Here is a 22,636-nt window from a genome sequence, read left to right on the forward strand (position 1 = left end):
ACTGCCAATTGAGGGTGGCGGTTGGCTTCCTGTCCACCCCCGCTGATCCTGCACGCCAAGGGCAAAATTCTATCCTATGAGATTTACTGTTGCCTTAATGGGGGTGTAACTGAGAGTCGGATTAATTAGGGGATTTTTGTAGTTATTATAGTAATTTTGTAGACGTATGTATGTGTTTACAATTTTTCTTGTATTAATAAATGTTTAATTTAGTTTTATAAAACCTCTTGCGACTCGGTGGTCTTATTGCTACTTAATTCAAAGCCTACATCTCGAAGCATACAAATTGCAAAGAAATGAGTTATGCCAGTTGTTTCAGGTTTCCCTCGGGGATTTGAACAATTCAGCCTTTACCATCGACTGTGTCATAATAAGCCACAGACTGGACTGGATTGTTTGGCTTTTCTAGGTGCCTCTGGGTCTTCTTTTCTCCTGTCTTATCTGTTCATAGTCTTCTTATTCTGAACTTGCACCATCAGATTTTCAAGCAGTCCTAAGACATCCTATTGTAAATATAAAGAAGTATTGTATTAAATTAATTTTTGCACTGCTGTATACAGTATACAAATTCAAGTATACTGTTAAGAGCATGAAATTAAAAAAACGTTTTTACTGTTTACACTTGTTGCATTTGTATTTACTGCAGCACTTGTTTTGGTTTATAACTTTTTTAGCAGATGGTACTAAATTATGCCCACACATTCATCTGTGAATGAATAAATAAAAAGAAAAAAATGTTTTATTGTGGGTTGTTTTTATGATCAGTGATTCTATCCTTCAATAAGACAAATATACAACAATTGTTCTTACATTCTGAGGTGAGGTAAGAGTGACTGCCCTTGATATCAAGGCAGCATTTGACATAGTATGGCATCAAGGAGCCCTAGCAAAACTGGAGTTAATGGGAATCGGGGAGAAAACTGGTTGGAGTCATACCTAGCACAAAGGAGGGTGGTTGTGGTTGTTGGAGGTCAATCATCTCAGTTCCAGGACATCACTACAGGAATTCCTCAGGGTAGTGTCCTAGGCCAAACCATCTTCAGCTGCTTCATCAATGACGTTCCTTCCATCATAAGGTCAGAAGTGGAGATTTTCACTGATGATTGCACATTGTTCAGCCTGATTCGCGACTCCTCAGATACTGAAGCATGTCTATGTCCAAATGCAGCAAGACCTGGACAATATCCAGGCTTGGCCTGACAAGTGGCATGTAACATTCGCACCACACAAGTGTCAGACAATGACCATCTCCAACAAGAGAGAATCTAATCTTTGCCCCTTGATGTTCTATGGCATTACCATCACTGAATCTCCCACTATCAACATCCTGGGTGCTACCATTGACCAGAAACTGAACTGAAAAAGCCATATAAATACTGCGGCTACAAGAGCAGGTCAGAGGCTAGGAATCGTGCGATGAGTAACTCACATCCTGACTCCCTAAAGCCTGTCCACCATCTACAAGGCACAAGTCAGGAGTGTGATGGAATATTCTTCACTTGCCTGAATGAGTGCAGCTCCAACAACACTCAAGAAAATCGACATCATCCAGGACAAAGCTTGATTGGCACTACATCCACAAACATTCACTCCCTCCACCACCAACGCACAGTAGCAGCCATGTATACCATCTATAAGATGCACTGCAGATATTCACCAAGGCTCCTCAGACAGCAACTTCCAAACCCAAGACCACTACCATCTAGAAGGAGTAGGGCAGCAGATAGATAGGAACACCAACACCTGGAAGTCCCCGTCCAAGTCACTCACCATCCTGACTTAGAAATATATCACCGTTCCTTCACTGTCGCTGGGTCAAAATCCTGGAACTCCTTTCCTTACAGAACTGTGGGTGTACCTACACTGCATGGACTGCAGCAGTTCAAGAAGGCAGCTCACCACCACCTTCTCAAGGGCAACTAGGGATGGGCAGTAAATGCTGGCCCAGCCAGTGAAGCCCCCATCTCATGAATGAAGGAAAAAAAAAGAAAAAAATGTTTTATTGTGGTTTGTTTTTATTATGAATGATTCTATCCTTCAATAAGAAATGTAGGCAACAGTTGTTCTTAGTAACAGTGGGTACATTTATAGGGATAGGGAAGGTTCATGTCACTGATTATGTAAAAGCTTTTATTGGTAAATCAAAATTTAGATGATTTAGACAGCTTAATGGACTTCAAACTTTTAATGTGCAGGCTTAATATTTAATGCTAAATATGCATTATTAAATATGTGGTAGGAATTTGATAAATTGAATACAAAATCTTATTTAGAAATTGTGGGTTTCTTGTAAATGCTAATTCTGTTGAGTTTTGTATTTCTTATTAAAAAATGTTTTAAAACGTGACATCCCTTAATAAGCAGCTTGCACACCTTTCTGCATACATCTTAGATTTATAGAAATCTGGTATAATATATTAAAGTACTATTTATACTTTTAGTTCTTTAAGTAAATATAATAAAGTGGATTAAATGAATATGACTGATTTGGGTGATCAGACAAAATTGAATTTCCCAGACCACCACTGTTTTTTTAAAAATTGCTTTGACAGCATCAGATTCATTCGCTCCAAGGAAATTTCTTATAAAATATAATTGAATGCGCCACCATCATAAATCAAATTGCTCAGCTGGCTGTGGGTTTTGGTGATGCGACAATTACATAAGGCCTGGCTGCTGCAGCGAGCTGTTAGGAGGAAATGGAACTGTCTGCAACATGAAATAGTGTAACAGTTGCGCCATTTTAAGTACTTACTCTTCCTTTTAAGCACCACGTAGAACAAAGCAGCTGTGGGCTTTGGCTGTCTCATTTGCCATGACTAAAGCATGCCCAACTGGGTTCATGGCATACAACAGGTGTGATCCTATGTATCCGTTAATTGACTGGAGATCTAATGTCACTCTGTCTGAGGCAAGCTTTTGTAGTTCAAGCTGCGGTTATTTTTTTTCCAATGGAGTAATATTTCCCTTGTGGCTGCTACCTATTGTTCAAAATCCAAATATAAACTTTTATTTTCTGTAATCCGCAATACATTAATCATAACTTCTGTGTGCTATATATTGAAATATGTAATTTTCTAGATATAACTGTACACATAACGATATTTTGATGAAGTGACTGCCTTAAGATACAATTTTAAGATTAGAAGGCACACCTTTAGAGGTTTCCGCTAAGGGTTGTAAAACCTGAGTAGAGAATTTTTATTTTAAGGCAACAATTCAGTTGCTTAAGTTCTTGTATTGCAAGTTTCTGTTTCCACTTCTTTTCCAAATATGAAATGAGTGCATTTTATTTTCTGGCCTTTGTTACTAACAGTACAAACCAATCCCAAAGTCATGATGGTTTTATCAAATGGAAATTGTGTTTGACAAATCTAATAGATTTAGATTTTTCAAATCTAATATATGTTTTGATAATGTAATTAACAGGATATATAATAGGGAACCAGTGGATGTGGTATATTTAAATTTTCAAAAGGCATTCGATAAGGTGCCACATAAAAGGTTGCTGCGTGAGATAAGGTCTCATGGGGTTGGAAGGTAATTATTAGCATGGATAAAGAAATGCTTGAAGAACAGAAAAGAGAGAGTAGGAATAAGCGGGTCATTTTCAGGTTGGCAGACTTATTAGTGCAGTACTGTAAGGATAACTGCTGGGGTCACAGCTATTTATAATCTAGATTAATAACTTTGAAGAAGGAACCAAATGTAATGTATCCAAATTTGCTGATGGTACAGAGCTGAGCAGGAAAGTGACCTGTGAGGAGTACACAAAGAATATGCAAAGGGATATATATGCATAGGTTAAATAAATGAATGAGGAGGTGGCAGATGGAGTATAATGTGGGGAAATATGAGGTTATTTACTTTGGTAAGAAGAATAGAAAAACAGAATATTTTTTTAAATGGTGAGAAACTATTAAATGTTGGTGTTCAGAGCGATTTGCATGATCTTGCACACAAATCACAAAGTTGACATGCAAGTTCAGCAAGCAATTAGAAAGGCAAATGGTAAAGGCAATTAAGGCAAATTTGGATACATTACATTTGGTTTCTTCTTCAAAGGCAATTAACCTTTATTGCAAGAGGGTTGTCATACCAGGGTAAGTAATTCTTGTTGCAATTTTACAGGGCTTTAGTGAGACCACATCTGGAATATAGTATACAGTTTTGCTTTCCATACCTAAGGAAGGATATACTTGCCTTGAAGGGGGTGTTAAGAAGGTTCACTGGATTGATTCTTGGGATTAGAGTAGAGATTGAGTAGAATGGGTGTATTATGTTTGGAGTTTAGAAAAATGAGAGGTGAAACATATAGGTCAAAATTTTTAGCTCGGTGAGCGGATGCGCATCCGACCCGCTCGAGCGTAAAATAACACGCGTTGACCTCGGGCAAGCGATATTTCGTTCAGCGGGCATGCGCCAGAGTCGGCAGCGCACCCGCCGACAATTAAAAGGCCTGTTAAGGCCATTAAATGATCAATTAAATATAATTTTTCGCTGCCCGCCCAACCTTACGATTGGTGGGCAGGTGAAAAGGCCTTTGCACTTTTTCGGGAACCTCATCCACGGGCGGGATGAGGTTTCGTAAAGCAAATAAAAATTTTAAAACTTAATTAATAACATGTCCCTGCTCATGTGACAGAGTCACATGAGGGGACATGTTTTATTATATTTTGCATGTCTTTATTTTTTTATATGTATAACTCTCCATCTCCCTGAGGCAGCTCTGTGTCTCAGGGAGATTATCAAGCATGCGCTTGCATGCATGTATGAAGTTCGCACTCGCCCCGCTCGCCCTCCTCCCCCCGCCCGCACAGGAAGCACTCAGCGCTGCAGCTAGTGTTTTATGCTGGGTGGGCCTTAATTGGCCTGCCAGCATGAAATCGCCTTCCGGCCCTGATCGAGGGTGGCAGTCGGCTTCCCACCTGTCTCCACCAAGCCCGACCGACAAGGGCAAGAATCTGCCCATAATGTTTCTGAGAAGGTTTGACAATATATGTGCTGAGAGGCTGTTTTCCCTGGCTGGGGAGTCTAGAGTTTGGGGACATAGCCTCAGGATAAGGAATTGGCCTTTTTGGACTAAGATGAGGAAAAATATTTTCACTCAGAGGGTTGTGAATCGTCAGAATTCTCTATCCCAGAGAACTGTGGATACTCAGTCGTCATGTATATTCAAAGCTGAGATCGATGGGACTCTTGGGCAATAAGGGAATCAAGGGATAGAGGGATGGGGTGCGAAAGTGGATTTGAGGCCGTATGTCAAGCATGATCTTATTGAATGGTGGAGCAGGCTCGACAAGCCATGTGGCCTACAACTGCTCCCATTTCTTAGCTTCTTACTCTGGGGTGAATAAGGGCTATGTTGAGGGAAATGGCAGCATCTTTTGAAATATGAGTGCCGTAGAAACTTCAATCCCATGCCATCGGGTTGGCAATGGTGACTTTGTTTAGGTTGGCAATGGTGACTTTGTTTAGGCATCTGTAAGTTGCATATTAGCATAAGGATTTTTTTTCCAGTAACATTCCATTCCTTAGAGCACTAATTTTCAATTCACTGCAGTGTTTGTGACCTATTTGTACAGCAATGGCTGCAAGATATGCAATACGAGAACTGGAATGCTTAGTTTATGTGGCAAGTAGGCTTACTGTTTGTGATAAATATATATAATAAAATATGTATTGCACATTTCATATTTGTATAATTTATGAAACATTTCATTTTTTTATTCTATTGCATAAGCTGTGTTCTATAAACATCTGTAGGCTAATGAAGCCCATCAAAGCTGACCATTATTGACTTGTGGAAAAACAATTGAGCAACAATAAAATTTACCACTTCTTGGGACACATTTGGCTCATATGATTTTGCAATTGCCTGCACATGTAGTACAGGTTGAGTTAATGATGAAGAGCTTTCTTAGGTAAAGTATTGATCCTTTCTGAAACCAGCTGGTTGTGGTATAGCACAGCATTGAATCAACTTTGCTCTGATTGTGATGAACTTGTTTTGTGATTTAATAACACAGCAAAACTATTTAATAGTATATTTTCATCTCCACATCTAAAAGTAGGTGGTATGCTCTAAACATTGCTGAAAAACTATGTAAGAATGTTCTCTGCACGTAATGCTGAAGCCAAATATATCTAAAATTAGCCATACTTACAAGTTTGTTGTCCATGTATTATTTCTCATGTTTGACTTCTGGGATTTTTTTTTGTGTTATATCACTCTGAAAAGCTCACTTTGCCTGCAGAGGTAGAGGTTTTACTGGTCTTGTACTGCTGTTGCCTCTTTATTAGTCTGGCTGCAGAGATGGGTGGCCCTTAGGGCTGCCACTGGAGATGGTGAATGAATGGGAGCAGCAAGGAAGATGTTGTATTTCAGCTTCCTTTCTATGAGAAAAGTTTTTTGCGACATTAATAAATTTTATTCCTCTATTGATAAGGTCAATGAATTAAGAAGAATGCAGAATGTCTATTTTGTAAGTAAATATTTTGCTTTACTTCCAAATGCAATTTTAATTCAGTGATTCTTAGACTTTGTAAGTGTACCCTATATCTTTAACAGTCTGTTAAAATGTCCTTCTTTCTGTAATTGGCATATTTTCAGTAACATTTAGCTTCTCAGGGAGTTTGAAAATCTGAAAATAGCCCATGCACACATATACCCACCTCCCTTATCCATTTCAGTGCATCATGTATGAAGGTGCAATATTTGTGTTCAATAATTGCAAATAATTTAGTTGGTTGTTGTAGTGATTGTAGGTAAAACCTTTCCTACTGCCTTTAGGGGTCACGTGATTGTACTGACGAATCAACCCTAAGCGCGGGTAATATTAGGGGTGGAGCTTTCTAGTCGTGGACCTGGTTCAAGCATGTAGTTTCTGCAAGAGCTCTGTAATAAAGTTATCTGTTTCAAGTAAGAAATCTGTCCGGTACATCAAGTTTATTACAGTTGTGAAAGCATCATATGTTTTTTTTTACATGATTAAATTCCAGTGTAATACTTCACCTTCTTGTTCTTGCTACTCCACGACCTCAATATTAATATTGCCAAGTGCTTACAGTTTATAACATGCCAATATCACCTTGCAGACTTACTTTGGAATAATATTCTAAAATAGTCCATGGTTTTGTACTCCAATGTTCTTGAACCTGAAACATGACCTATGGCTTTAGACCCTAGTCTTTGTCAAGTTGTATAAAGAAAAGTGCTGAATGCATCAGACATGTATGCTGATGCAATAACTTGCAGAATAGTCTTCAAATTAGCATCTTGTCCCCACACAAAAATCTGTAGCTTGGTTCCCTAGTTTACAATGATAATTGAGTCCTGGTCAGAGCTGAGAAAACATATCTTGCTTTGTCACGTTTCTTCATGGTAAGAGATGGAAACTTACTTTTTTGTTCTGCATTTGCCGCTCAGTTATATGATTGAACTGATACATGGCCACAGTCTGTATATTGATGGCAAGAATGGAAACGATACCTAATTTGACTTTCATTTGCTAATATTGTGAAGTTGATGTGGCTGATATCCCTTTGGCCCTGTACACTGAAAGCCATCCTTAACTGTAAATCCTGATGTGTAAATTTTAATTCTGCTGCACAACTGTGACCATGCCTCCAGAATCTAATCACAATTTAAAAATGTCAGCAAAAATAGTTGCCCTGTTTTTTTACAGGACAACATCCTGTTAACTCTTTGAGTCATAGAAATAATGGGCAGAATTTTCCATCTGGCAGGGGGGCGGAGCAGGAGTGGGCGCGGGCACAGACCCAATCGCCGTCTGCAATCAGATCTGCGCCGCCATTTTTATGGTCGGGCCAAATAAGGCCCGCCCAGCGTATTTCCCAACTCCCAACACCTGAGGGGCCTGAAATCTCACCAGCTTCACATGATTTTTGCGAGGCAGGCACTAGCGCAGATACGAGCACCTCGGTGGGAATTAGAACAACGGCTAGTTGTCCCAGGGCACAGTGGTGAGGGCACTTCACAGTCGCTGGAGGAGCTGGCAGAGACAGACAGTGCCCATGGTGCCAGCAGTCAGAGGACTGCAGGGGACCAGGCACATGCTCAGTCGGTGCCTGATGACGTGTCTCTGGAGTCATCCACGACGCAGCAGGTGCAGGAAATGCAACCAGGTGTGCGGGAGCATCTGGGGTGATATATGAAGCTATGCTTGGTTTGGTGTCCGTGGTGGAGGAGTCTACGCGGACGCTTGCCGAAGCAATGAGCCACATGTCCAAGTGCCAAGCGTCCTCCATGAAGAGAGTAGCGACTCTCGTGGAGAGCATACTCCAGGAGACCCACCAAGGCTTCCTGGAGATGTGTTCTGACCAGCAAGACCTCACATCGGCAATGAGCTCAGCTGGTCACTGTCAGTGTGGGAGTAGGTGTGGGCTTCCCAGCTCGTTGCCCATCCATCTAAGGTGAGCAGGGAGGTCCGAAGCGACCTTATGTCGGCGCAGCTGCTGCCTGTCATCTCTGTGGGCTCCTCTCAGGGCGCTCAAGATGAGGGTGGCAGCTTCTCCGCCCCTCTCCCAGTGAACGTTTCACCTGGTGAGGCTGCAACGACTGGGGGAGATGCCAGCTGCGGAACAGGCAGCTCCCTCCCAGGTGGGACCAGCACAGGCTCCACGGGCCAGAGGATGGCCGCCAAGGTCATCAAGGCCAACAGAACATCAGAGTCATCAGAACAGAGGCCCGAATAATCCCCATCCACCACTACTCTCCTCCATCTGGCTGAACTTGTTCTCACACTGAACAATTTCTCCTTAAACTCCTCTCACTTCCTCTAAATAAAAGGTGTGGCTATGGGTACCCACATGGGCCCCAGCTATGCCTGTCTCTTTATGGGGTATGTGGAACATTCCTTGTTCCATTCCTACTCCGGCCCCCTCCCACAACTCTTTCTCCGGTACATCGATGATTACTTCGGTGCTGCTTCATGCTCTCGTCTGGACCTGGAAAAATGTATTAATTTGCTTCTAATTTCCACCCCTCCATCATTTTCACATGGCCCATCTCTGACACTTCCCTTCCCTTCCTTGACCTCTCTGTCTCAATTTCTGGTGATAGACTGTCCACCAATATCCATTACAAGCCTACCGACTCCCACAGCTACCTCGACTACAGCTCCTCACACCCCGCTCCCTGTAAGGACTCCATCCCATTCTCTCAGTTCCTTCGCCTCCGTCGCATCTGTTCTGATGATGCACTTTCAAAAACAGCTCCTCTGACATGTCTTCCTTCTTCCTTAACCGAGGTTTTCCACCCACGGTGGTTGACAGGGCCCTCAACCGTGTCTGGCCCATCTCCCGCGCATCTGCCCTCACACCTTCCTCTCCCTCCCAGAAACATGATAGGGTCCCCCTTGTCCTCACTTATCACCCCACCAGCCTCCGCATTCAAAGGATCATCCTCTGCCATTTCCGCCAACTCCGGTATGATGCCACCACCAAACACATCTTCCCTTCACCCCCCCTGGCGGCATTCCGCAGGGATCGTTCCCTCCGGGACATCCTGGGCCACTCCTCCATCACCCCCTACATCTCAACCCCCTCCCACGGCACCTTCCTATACAACCGCAGAAGGTGCAACACCTGCCCCTTTACTTCCCCTCTCCTCACCGTCCAATGGCCCAAGCATTTCACTTGCACTTCCCTCAATTTAGTCTATTGCATTCGTTGCTCCCAATGCAGTTTCCTCTACATTGGAGAGACCAAACGCAGACTGGGTGACCGCTTTGCAGAACACCTTCGGTCTGTCCGCAAGCATTACCCAGACCTCCCTGTCACTTGCCATTTCAACACTCCACCCTGCTCTCATGTCCACATGTCCCTCCTTGGCCTGCTGCATTATTCCAGTGAAGCTCAACGCAAACTGGAAGAACAGCACCTCATCTTCCGACTAGGCACTTTACAGCCTTCTGGACTGAATATTGAGTTCAACAATTTTAGATCATGAGCTCTCTCCTCCATCCCCACCCCCTTTCCGATCTCCCCCTTTTTTTCCAATAATTTATATAGATTTTTCTTTTCCCACCTATTTAAATGTATTTCCATCCATTGTTTTATCTCTACCTTTTAGCCTTTTTTGATTCCTTCCCCCCACCCCACCCCACCCCCACTAGGGCTATCTGTACCTTGCTTGCCCTGCTTTCTACCCTTAATTAGCACATTCCTTAGATAATATCACCACCTTCAACACCTCTTTGTCCTTTTGTCTAGGACATCTTTTGGCTATCTCCATCTATCACTGCCCCTCTATCCAGCTCTACTTGTCCCACCCCCCCCCCTTAGACCAGCTTATATTTCACCTCTCTTCTATTTTTACTTAGTTCTGTTGAAGAGTCATACGGACTGCAAACGTTAACTGTGTTCCTCTCCGCAGATGCTGCCAGACCTGCTGAGTTTTTCCAGGTATTTTTATTTTTGTTTTGGATTTCCAGCATCTGCAGCTTTTTGCTTTTATCAGCGTCATCAGGCTGGCTCAGGTGCCACTCCGAGCGATGGGGCAGCACCAAGAGGTAGCACCCGTAAATGAAAGCATAAGGCACCTTAGGCACACCACGGGTTTTTCACTGGTGCTTTTGTGTTGGCCCCAGATGAGGTCCTTATGATTTCTTTTTGATTGTTAACACTATTGTTTTCTCTTTGTGATAAGTTCTTTTGCTTCCCACATTAAATGCAGATTTGTGACCATGGCTGAGGGTGCCTCGTTTCTTCTGCATGTGTATCGTTGACAAAAATGTAATGACTGATTTGTTGGACATTCAGCTTTATTTACGAGGCCCTTTAGAGTGCTGCTGACCTGGCAGATTTTTCATTTAGGTGTCGAGTATCGAGGCGGCAGCCCAGGCTTGTCCTGGTGATCCATCTGTGTTGTGCTAGCTGAAGGTTCGTTGGATTAAAGCATCCAGGGTATCCCTGCCTCCCTGGAGTAGTCCTGGGTCAATGTCTACCCCCTCAGCATTTCCCTGTGCCTGCTCATCCTCAGAATCACTGCTGAACTCATCGTGTGCAGCCGCAGCCATTGCATCGTCATCTTCATCATCCACTGCGTCCCCCCTTTCCAGCACAAGCTTGTGGAGAGCGCAGCATGCAACCACTATCACCGAGACACGATCTGGGGGTTACTGGTGTGTGCCCCCTGAGCGGTCCTGGCACCGGAAGTGCATCTTGAGAAGACCGATGGCACTCTTCATCACAGCCCTTGTGGTGCCGTGGCTCCTATTGTACCGCTGCTCAGTTTCTGTTCTTGGATGGCGGAGAGGCATCATGAGCCACCTTCTGAGGGGATAGCCCTTGTCACCCAGCAGCCATCCATCAAGCCAGGCCGAAGCACTGACGAGCTGGGAGTGTCTGAGTATGTAGGCGTCGTGGGAGCTGCCTGGGTTCCTTGCACAGACTTGTAGAATCAGCATCCTGTGATCACACACTATCTGCATGTTCATGGAGTGAAAGCCCTTCCTGTTGACGAAAGCACCAGGCTCCTCTCCTAGTGCCTTGATGGCCACATGTGTGCAGCCTATTGCACCCAGGACGTGGGGAAACCAGCAATTGCCACCAAGCCTCTGGCTCACTGTTTCTGGCTTACCTGGTCCCAACAGAAGTGGATGAAGGCCAGTGCACGCCCGAACAGAGCGTCTGACCTGCTTGACACAAGTATGGACAGCTGATTGGGAGACACTGCAAAGATCACTCACCGAGCCCTGGAACGAGCCAGAGACATAGAAGTTGAGGAGAGCTGTGACCTTCAGAGCCGCAGGCATGGGGTGTTGGCCCACACATTTAGGGGATATCTCAGGCCCAATCATCTGACAGATATAGTTAATTGTCTCCCTTGAGAGACGGAGCCTCCTTCGGCACTACATCTCAGACATATTGAAGTTACCGCTTTGCTGCCTGTGTACCCTGGCAGCAGGATTGTGGCATCTTCTGCGGCCCCTTCCACCTTGGACTTCCCGTTGGCCCTGCACCCCTTGTGCTTGTGTCTGTCCTCCCAAAGGTGGCTCCCCTGGAGGCTGATTGTGCACTCCTGGCCACCTCCCCTTTCTAGCCCTCCCTTCCTCCTCAAAGGAGCTGCCTCCAGTGGACAGATCAGCTCCCATACCCAGGCTAAGGGAAGGCTTCCTGAAACCCGCAGGCCCGGAAAAGATTCCTCACTGCAGAGTGCTGACCTGAAGGTTAGGAGTCCAGAAAAAGCAGCTGGAATGCGTTCTGAAGTACTGCAGATCACACAGGCATGTTTGACAAGCTTTCAGCAATAAACACTTCACAGACTAGATTCACGACCCCACTGAGCCCTCTTATCACAGAATCACACAGTGCAGAAGAGGCCCTTCGGCCCATCGAGTCTGCACCGACACGTGAGAAAAACCTGACCTATCTGCCTAATCCCATTTACCAGCACTTGGCCCATAGCCTTGAATGTTATGACGTGCCAAGTGCTCATCCAGGTACTTTTTAAAGGAACCCGCCTCCACCACCCTACCAGGCAGCGCATTCCAGACCGTCACTACCCTCCGGGTAAAAAAGTTTTTCCTCACATTCCCCCTAAACCTCCTGCCCCTCACCTTGAACTTATGTCCTCTGGTGATTGACCCTTCAGCCCGCCCGTGGATGAGGTTAATACGAATGTCTCCTACCTGCCTGCCTGCTGCGCCCATGCGCTGACCCAAAGATTGTACGGGCGCCGAAAAATCGGCATCAGTTGAACACTAAAGGGCCTTAAGTGGCCCGTTAGTTAACGACGGGCGCATGTCAGATTTCATCACACGCCCCGCCCAGCAAAATATTGCGATGGTGCGCGGTAACGTTGGGATGCTCGCCTGATGTCACCACGCGTCGTTTTATGCGCGGACGTGCAGGGCCCACCCTCCGCACGTCAAACGGAAAATTCTGCCCAATATTGCAGAAAATTGGCTCTTTGTACCTTGTAGCCTGGTCAATATAATTGAAAACAAAAGCAAAGTGCCGCAGTTCATGGAAATCTGAAACAAAAGCAGAAAATGATGGAAATACTTAGCAGGTCAGGCATTATCTGTGGGGAGAGAAAACAGCTAAGAACATACTGAGGATAGATTATCAACCTGACACGTTAACCTTGTTGCTCTACAGATTATGCCTGGCTTTTGATAATATTCAGCCGTTTCTGTTTTTACATACAATATAATTGAAAACTTAATTTAAGAAGCTTTTAGTAGAAAATGTTAAACCTTTTGCACCATCTTTTGAGTTTCTGCTTTGGTTTTCAACTCTTGCGATCTGAAGAGCAGTGCATGCCTACCTCCAACTAGTAGGACAGGATCTTTAGAGCCTCAGGCATAGATCAGTCAGGACTGTGATTTAGTGGATGCCCTCTTCCCCAAGGTAGAATCTATTGCAGTTTTCTGGCCACTTGACTTTGATAGAAGTGACTACTTCCAACCAAGTTCACAGCTTTGATTTGTTCTGACACCACACTATGCTTTGACCTAGCAGAGAGGTTTTAACTACACTTGTGTGGAACATTTTATAAAATCAAACTTTTTAGAGAAAAACAAAGAATTCCACCTGAAAAGAAGCATTGTAGTTTGTCCTTTACCCTTAGTTTTAATATTTTTTGCAACACTTAAGCTTTTGTTTATATTAGCTGTATTATTGTAGAAATTGCCTGTTAAATTCGCTACTGAAGGTTAACTAAAGGTAGTACAGCTTACTGGATTGTATTTGACATCACTACTAACATTGCATTACCACTGTAACCTTTCAATTGAATGGCCAGTTTTGTAGCACTAGTATTTATCAAGTTTAATAAGTTGAGAAATGTGTGTAGAGGCAAGCATGGAGTACCTTTGGGTGACAGCTGTTTTATTCTCTTTGTATCTCCTTTTCCCCCTAATTTTTATATGATGGTTGTTCTTTATCTGGACCAATGTGAAAATCCTCTTTAAGCTATTATTATCTCCTCTTTGTCCTTGGAATGTGAGAGGATCCTGTTACGTTGCCACATTTCATGCCAGGGTAAAATAATTATTTATATCATTCAATTACTCTGCTGCAAAGCCAGTTTTAAATCAGAGGTGTAGCATAAAATGAGTCAGTTGGTAACACTCTTATCTCTGAATCAGAAGGTTGTGGGCACCTCAGTGTAGGAACTTCAGCCCAAAATCCTGGCTGACATTCCAGTGCAATACTGAGCAAGTCCTGCACTGTCGGAGGTGCCACCTTTTAGATGAGATGTTAAGCTGTTTGACCTCTCAGGTGGACGGAAATTATCCCATAGCAATTCCAACCGTTTCAAAAGTAGTTTTGTGGCTGTAAAGTGCTTTGGAATGTGCTGAGGTTGTGAAAGGCGCTATATAAATGCAAGCTTTTCTTCTATAATTTCAGAAGTAAAGGTGAACTTGTTTATTTATTTAGAGTCCAGTGGTAGATGCGGGAGGTGTTGTGGGGGGTTATTAAAAAGAACAACACAAAAGGCAATGAAAAGAATACCTTGGTAATTTTTAATTCCTGTAAGTGGATATTTCAATAAATATTAAAAATCAAATTTCAGTAGACCTGAAACTGGAGGTGTGGGGTGGGTGGTGGTGTTGCATGGGCAGAGACAGTTGATTTGTCAAGACAAGTAATGGACAGATCAATGATAGATTAAACTTGATACTGTCAGATGCAAGGCACTGCATGTAGGAAAGATAATTAGCAACGCAACGCACTGTGGTTTTGAAATCGCTAAGGGTGAAGTCCAAAGAAACCAACAGACTCAACAGGAGTCACAGCAGCAATCAATAAAACCAATCGAATGTTGAATTATACAGCCAAAGCTGTCATGTACAAGTCAGAGGAAAACAGAGCAGCAAGAGACAGAGAAAGTAAACAGAATCAGGGAATCGAGTGTATTTAAATTAATACACCATGGAGTGATAGACTGAAGGAAGGTTTGAGACCTAATAATGCTGGAATCAGTCTGGGCAGTGCTTGGACAGCTGTCTATATGCATTCACAGCAGAGATCTGGGAGCAAGCAATTCCTATTCCCATTTGCTAGGAATACAACATGGAGCTTGGGGACTGTACTGAAATCAGTGTTTAAAATGAGACAACAGGGAAACAGATGTACTTCAGTATTACATTAGTAGCCATAAATACAGCTTTATTGAGACTCACATTAAATTGTTTTTACTGAACTACATGTCATCTTGCAAAATTGGCTGAAAGCTTTTCAAGATTTGACTTATTTTCTTAATATGAAATGCAGTATTTGTAGGGGGACAGCTCTGAGGTTTGCTATATGGTCTTTAATTTCCACAGTCATTGTCAGGTTCTCTCTCACTTGTCCCTGCATTTAATCTTTTAGCCTCCCCTCCACTCTCTTCTCACTTGAATTGAGAATTTCTCCTCTTTTCTCAATGTTGCTGAACACAAAGCATACAGCATTCTGCTCCAAGGACCAGAAAAATTGGGGAAATAAAATGAACAGGGTAATGTTCCACAATAGCATCGTAGATGCCAGGTATCATAGAAAGTTGTTGATATGCAGGTATGGTCTGTGTACCATCAAAAGCTTCTTAATTCTGTGATCCTTGCTGTCTTCTCATGAAACTACAGCAAATAACAACATTTGCATTTATAAACAAAGATAAAGTGTAGAATAAGGGCCCGACATAGAAAGGGTTAATGTGGGACTGGGTACAGTACAGCCCACACTGTGGTGTAAAGGAACACATGACCTGAGTCTAGAGGGCAATCTTGGACTGGACAGAAACGTGTGTAGAGGCAGCATTGAGACAGCTCCTAGCTTAGACCTTATACTGTATATATGTATCTAGTTACTAGTACTTCATAAACACTTACTGTTAAACTATACAAGATTCAGAACCTCTTATGAGACCTACCGGACTACACATATCTTACAACAGAGTACTTAAAAATTTTTTTAAAAATGTTTATATCTTCGTTAGTTGATCAGGAAAGAGAATAAAGCCATCTGATTTGTCAGTGTCCAGCATGAATGATTCTTTGATGATCCTAGAGATAAAGAGAGAAAGCCTCTACTCAGAAATAAAAACAGAAGGTGCCAGAATTACCAGCAGATCTTTCAGAACCTATACAGAGAACGCCTATTATTTTGAAGAATGCACAAGGCATTAACTCAGTGACTTAGAATTCTGATGGCATTGCACCTGCTGCCCTGGTAAAAACAGGCACCTAAACAACCAATCTCATTCGGAGCTGGAAGTACCATGATGGTAAAGGCAGCAAAGGAGGCATCCTGGATCTGTAGCTGAAACAGGTATTCTCCACTTTACAAATAGAATTCTTCAAATCTGTTTGAGGAACCATTCACAAAATTTAGCCCTGAATTCAAGGTGGGAAATAATGGTCTACATGTGCCCTAATTAATGATCCTTATAGGAACCACTGGAGGCTACCACCAAAAAGATAATTTTTATGAAAAAACAACTTAACTGATGTGTAGCCAAAAGGTACAGGGGGTGCCCTTCCTGACTCCACTTCGGTATTGAAGACAGGTACCAGCTCCTACTCGGACCCCTACTTTAGGATTGCTGAAGGCATCTTGCAGGTTGAAATGGAAATCATCTTTGTTGATGAGCTGCCTGGAGCCCATCAGGTGCCTGCAACTATGGTCTCAGTTAAACCTACTCCTGCACCAAGTTTACATTGGTAGGCATCTTTTCTCCCTTGAGATTCGGACAGACCCGCTGTATAATTTCAACAGTTTCAGTTTTCTCTGTCACTGTCCTTGTTTTGATAGAGTTGGTGGTAAGCGCTCAATTTCCAATGAAAGAAGGAGGAAGAGGACCTGAAATAGAAACAAAATGCAGCAAATACTCAGCAGGTCAGACAGCATTTATTCAGAAAGAACTTGTGTTTTGCTTTTGAAGAAGAGAATCTTGTGAATTATACATCATCATCTCCTTGATGAATGTAAACATTTCAGAGCTTAAAATACTAAAACCTTGGAGGAATAAATACATATCCCAAGCATTTGTCTGTTTGATGGTTTAATTTGTATACTAAGTTTGTAAATATGAACCTAATGCTGGCTTGAGCAATGGATACAGAATCATTTGTTCATTTCTGATGTAACATCTTCAAAGGCTCCCAGGGTAATATACTTTCTTGACATTCAGTTACAAGCCTTTGTCGTTTGAGTCAACTATAAAAGCATTATCAGCAATGTCTGCTCTAATTTTTTTTTGTTGTGTGCAGCCTGTTTATTTCAATGTGCGGTACCTTTAAACTTTTTTCCGTGGCTGCTGTTGCAAGGGGACAACTTGTGAACAGCCTGCGAGTCACCTTCTTGGTTACTGCACGCAAGCGTAATGTTGTAGCTCCCACCTTGTTTAGCACCTTGTTTCTTTCTATGCTTACTTATGTCTTCTGGAGTGTGGATGAAGAAGTGTATATTCAAGTGTATATTTCAGGTAAATTGTACAATCTCTGCCATCTGCATTCTAAAACTAAGACCCCTGGAGAACTTGTTTGCTGGTATCTGTGCCCTCATTGCCCAAACAGAAAAGGACATTCAAGTCTTCGTGGACTATTTCTTAGACGCTTGTAATTAATCAACCTCTAATTAATACAGATTATGAGTTCTCAAGGAATTAAAAGAAGCTGATATTCAGAAGAAATGCTTTCCTGCACACAAAACATTGGATGTCAGGCTGCCTGTGGGCTGATGGTTCCTTATTTCCTTTAGGTTCCCTTTCCTTCGGCTAGCCTTGTTGTGCCATCATGACTCATCTTTTGCTGCTTTCCCCTGTTACAGGCATCATGCTTCCATGTTTCATTTGAGATTCGTCTTTAGTCAATGCTTATATCTTTTGAACTGACCACCACAAGTGTTTACTAAATGTCAGTCTGAAGGAGATGCATGTTTGTACCAATGTTCTCCTGGAAAACCTGAGGGTCACTCAATATTACCACGAAGGCCAAACTGCCTACAGTGGATAAGTATACATACTTGGAAAGCACGATATGATGGTGAAGTGAACAACAGCTTGTTTAAAACTAGTAGTGCTTCTGGAAGCAGTATTTAATGGAGGTGACAGGGTCTCGCCTGCCAGTTGGAGAGCTGGCAAGAGCCCAATGCCACGTCTTTTAGAGAAGACCCACCAAATTAAGTGCCACTCAGGTACTTGACATGCCAGCAGTAGGCCATACCTGGGATCAAGGGCCCTCAGGCCAGAAGTTCCGTCTGCCGAGAGATGCTGGCCAATCAGAGGCCAGCGGCTCCATTGAACGGCAGCGCCACCAGGGAGGTGGTGGCTGCTGGTGATATGACACCCACTTGAGGCCTAGGATCGTGGATGGACCCATGCACACAAGTGAATGATGACGATAGGGGTGTCGAAGGGTGGGGGAAGCGGGAGTGGGAGGGGTTAGACAGGTGAGCAGCAAGGGCAGGGAGGTGCCTTTCAGCGGGTCACTCTTTCCTGATGCCAGATCTCTCAATCAGGCACTGAGTGCCTTTGAATGAGGGACCCTCCTGCCCCTTCAGGACCCCGCAAGCAAACTCACCAGAGTTTGCAAGTTGTGCTCTCCTCATTGAAGTGGATTATAATCCTAGCCCCTTTTTGGGACTATTCCAGACCAGGTGTACTCCTCAGATGATCACTCTCACTTAAGATTGAGAACGGCAGGCCTCAAAGACAGTTAAATGGGTCTAAAGAACTGATTTCACTCTTGCTGATGGAAAGGAGCCACCAGAGAATATTGCCGTCCTCCAGATAGTCTTTTAAACAAGTTTTAGCTAGATTATAACAACCCAGATATTATAAGGTTCTGGGCATCTCTCCTCAACAATGTACCTCTCCAGTGAAGAGTGTACAGAGATGGATTTTTGAGTTTGGATGCAGAAGACTGTATGAGGCAATATGTTTTCTAAACTATATAAGAGCTTATTGAAGAATTGAACATGCATTTCACTTTTGATAGTAATTCAATCACAACATTGACAGTTCAAGGGAAGGTAAGTATAATCTTGTTTCTAATAGAGAATTCACTTCTCATTAATGTTACAGAGAGATATTTAAGATATCCATCAATATTTAAAGTAGTATTTACCTTAAACCTCCAAGTGGATAGCTACCAAGTCTAGGGCCAGAATTTTCTGTGCTCACAGGCGCCAGGCATGTTCGGTGGTGAGAACGGACAATATGGCAAGAAGGCCAAAAATTGGTTTCACGACGACATGAAACCAGTTTGCGATCATCAGCTCCGCCTGCTGATGGTGAGCTGCGTTTCCCACCATTGGACATCGGGAACCTCATTGTAATACATCACAATGTCATCATAAGGCCAATGCGCTGGACTCATCCCCCCATGCTTGATCATCCACCCACATTGGCGGGAAAGCACACTGACGCGTTTCACAACAGCACATAAGCAACGTGCACCTGGCGGACTGCACTTCAGCTGGGACTTCAAGCTTTGTTTGCCTAACTTGCTTCAGTTGGCACTCGCAGTCATCAGCGCCAGGCTTCATAGACAGCACCACATCACTTTTAGGGGTGCTCACGGGTAGGTCTCTATCTACCAGGTCAGCCACATGTGTGTGGCTTTTCAATGGCTGCAGGGCAAGAAGTGGCCTCAGGCAAGTGAAGAGGCTGCAGGATGAGAGCTGTACAGGGGAAGAAGGGTATCCCAGGGTGTGTGTGTGGCCACATGTTGATCTGTGCAAGTAGCCTCAAGATGATGAGGGCTGAGGAGCCAGCCTACAGAGGAGATGAGGCCAGATGGACATGTAAGGGTATGTGTGTAAAAATGGGTGGTGATATCCCTTGAGCTGGCAGTGAGCGAGATGAGTGAACGTGTGATAGGTTTGAGTGTGTGAGTTTAAAGTGATGAGATAATTGCCATATCCTGGCCATATGGATGAGATTATTTATCCTCTATCTGCAATGGATGGCCAGCCTCTTCTGTGCAGCATTAGCACCGACCACTGCTGCTGGTGCCTGCCATGCTGGATTGGTGATGCCGCTGCCCATCCTGCAGCCAGAATTAGGGTAGAAGACATCATGGCAGGCCTCCACGGTGCCCAAATGGCATTCCAGTGATGCGTCGTTAAACCTGGTGGCTGCAGTCTTATTGCCTCTCGTGGACATCTTCCCTGCAGTAGTTGTGGGCTGTAAGCACTGAGATGTGTGTGCGCAGCTGGAATTTAAGCATGGTGATGAAGGGGCGAGGTGATGGCAGGTGGGCAAATGAGACCCTGCCCGCCATGGAAACGGTGTGTTTCCTGGGAATGCATGAGTAAAGTGGCGGGTTTGGGATGATACAGCATGAAAACCCACCATTGTGGCCGGCAGGTAAAATGTCATTTTACTTGCCCGCTACCACACTTAGAGCAAATGTGGGATGATTCCGCCCCAGGAAGATATCTCTATCCCAATTAAGGGGAAAACTATCATCGCTACACTACAACAGCTTCCTTTACCTTGAGACACTCTGTAGTGAGTCCAACAAATGTAAAAATCCTACTGTGTGGTTCAGCGTTTGTACCCTAAAAGAGCTAAAACTAGCAGGAAGCATGTTGAACACTTATGCTGGACGACATCCTTTGTTTTTTTATCAACGTCCTTCAATCAAACAGGATGCTGAGAGATGCAGACAGACTTCTTTGCAACATCCAGTTTCCAGTATTTAGTTAAGAAGTTGTTTAGGGTCATCCTTAAGGTTATCCATTTTTAGATTGTAGTACCTTACTACTCATCAGTGCCTTGCTGAGCTGATGTAAAGGCCAATTCCTGTTTTTTTCAGAGCCGCCTTGTGTTAGAGAATATACCATATTCTGTGTTATAGGATGTTGCTGTCCTTGAACACACAATTATGCCTAAGCATGTTTATAAACTTTTTAAACCTTTTCTTTTTGTCCAGCAGATGAGATCTGCTTTTGATTTTTAATCCATACTTCATAGGGGAAGCACTATTTTATTCTTATATCTCCTTATAGCTGGATTCCCTTATAAATTCGTATTTATAGCTACATTCCTTCACAGCATGGCAAGTCCCCCGCCCCGGCTGGGTTAATACTAGTGGCAGTGGGATGAGGCCCTTAATGTGCATTAAAGTGACAACAAAATTAAAGATCTGCAAGGCATTATTACATCATGTGTGATAGCAGGGCCGCTTATCGTTGGCACATTCAAAAACTCAATCATTTTCACCTGGATTTTTTCAGAAAAAAACATGAAACTTCAATGTTGGCCTAAGATCCCAGACAGTCAGAAAATCAAACATGCTAGACATAGAAGCAATGTTAGTAAAGGCACAGCTGGAGGGTCTTAATCACCTAACAGTCATTTAGTGAAAGAGGTGACCAGAAGTCAATCTTTACTCAGTTTAGATTTATTCACAAAAATGTAAAGCTCGTACCCCTATTCCCCACCCTAGTGTAAATAAGTATCTCTTTATATGTGTTCAAATAATAAATGCCCTCCACCTGCTTATCGTTACCCTTAATTTTTACAGTTAACAAAGGGATTTGGTAGTTTAATCTGAATGCCTGATACTAAATATACAATGAGTTATTGTACGGTGAGCTAAATCTTGGTAAACGCTGTGGTGCTCAGTTCAAAAGAAGTAATTTGGCATTGCCAAAAAACCAATCTAAAAATAACGTGGTATTTCAACTGAAACAGGGGAGCATGATGCCTGTGATAGGAAAAAGCACCAAATGATGATTCATGGTAGCACATCAAGATTTGAAGCACCTCATATGCATCTAACTGAAAGAAAGAGAGCCCAAAGGAAATCGAGGAAAGATCAGCCCTCAGGTCAGTCTGACATCCAATGCCCTGTGTATGGGAAAACATTCCTTGTGAATATCAGTCTTTATAATTGTGAGAACTTACAACCTGTATTAATTGGAGATGAATCATAGGCTGTCATCATTGACAATGAAAACTATCATCATCAGAGCACCTCTAATCTGGTTGTTGATTGTGTACCCAAATCAGTGATCCAAACAAAGAGGAACATTGACAGTACTGCACCTGAGCTGTCCCTGTTGTCGGAGATACATGAAATAAGCCAGAAGAACATTAAATTGCACTACAATAACAAAACAAATCCTACACAGAGTGATATTTTATATGTGAAACAAGTTTATTGCACAGTGAATTGCTAGCCTGAGCAAACACCTCATTTGAATTCCATGCATTTCTGAATGTTTCAGTTTAGCATTGTCCTGGATTATGATGCCAAATGGTATGTAGGCAATCAAAATTTAATTGGCAAGAATGGATGATACCAATCTTTTTATGTCAAATCTCATGGTGGCTCATAGAGCTTATTATATTTTTGGGTTCAGAAGGATATCAAGATAGTTTAAATGCGTTTGAGAATTATATCAGCTGAGATTTAAATGAGCTATTCTTTATAGAAAGTTATTTTTTTAAATACTTCAGAAATATTATAGGACCCTTTTTCTTAAATAATTGTTCAGGATTTCCACTAGATCCTCACAGCATTTAAGAAGTATTTAGGTGGGCACTTGAAACGCCACAACACACAGGGCTATGGGCCAAGTACTGGAAAATAGGATTAGAATAGATAGGTGCTTGATGGCTGGCACAGACACGATGGGCCAAAGGGCCTGTTTCTGTGCTGTATAACTC

General features: G+C 43.1%; 1 protein-coding gene across 5 annotated transcripts in view; it reads left to right on the top strand.

The window, feature by feature from the left end:
• The window catches only part of immp2l (inner mitochondrial membrane peptidase subunit 2), a 662,809-nt gene that overhangs the window by 205,678 nt on the left and 434,495 nt on the right, over positions 1 to 22,636 (top strand). The window contains exon 4 of one of the 5 annotated variants that reach the window (XM_078568103.1): positions 15,953 to 17,017. The exons of the other annotated variants lie outside the window; for them this stretch is intronic. Within the exon in view, the coding sequence (XP_078424229.1) occupies positions 15,953 to 15,956 (4 nt within the window). The 3' untranslated portion in view covers positions 15,957 to 17,017. Of the gene's footprint in view, positions 1 to 15,952; positions 17,018 to 22,636 lie in introns of those variants that run through there. 5 annotated transcript variants of the gene reach the window in all.

This window comes from Cetorhinus maximus, chromosome 22, assembly GCF_964194155.1.
Source record: "Cetorhinus maximus chromosome 22, sCetMax3.hap1.1, whole genome shotgun sequence".
NCBI classification, from domain to species: domain Eukaryota; kingdom Metazoa; phylum Chordata; class Chondrichthyes; order Lamniformes; family Cetorhinidae; genus Cetorhinus; species Cetorhinus maximus.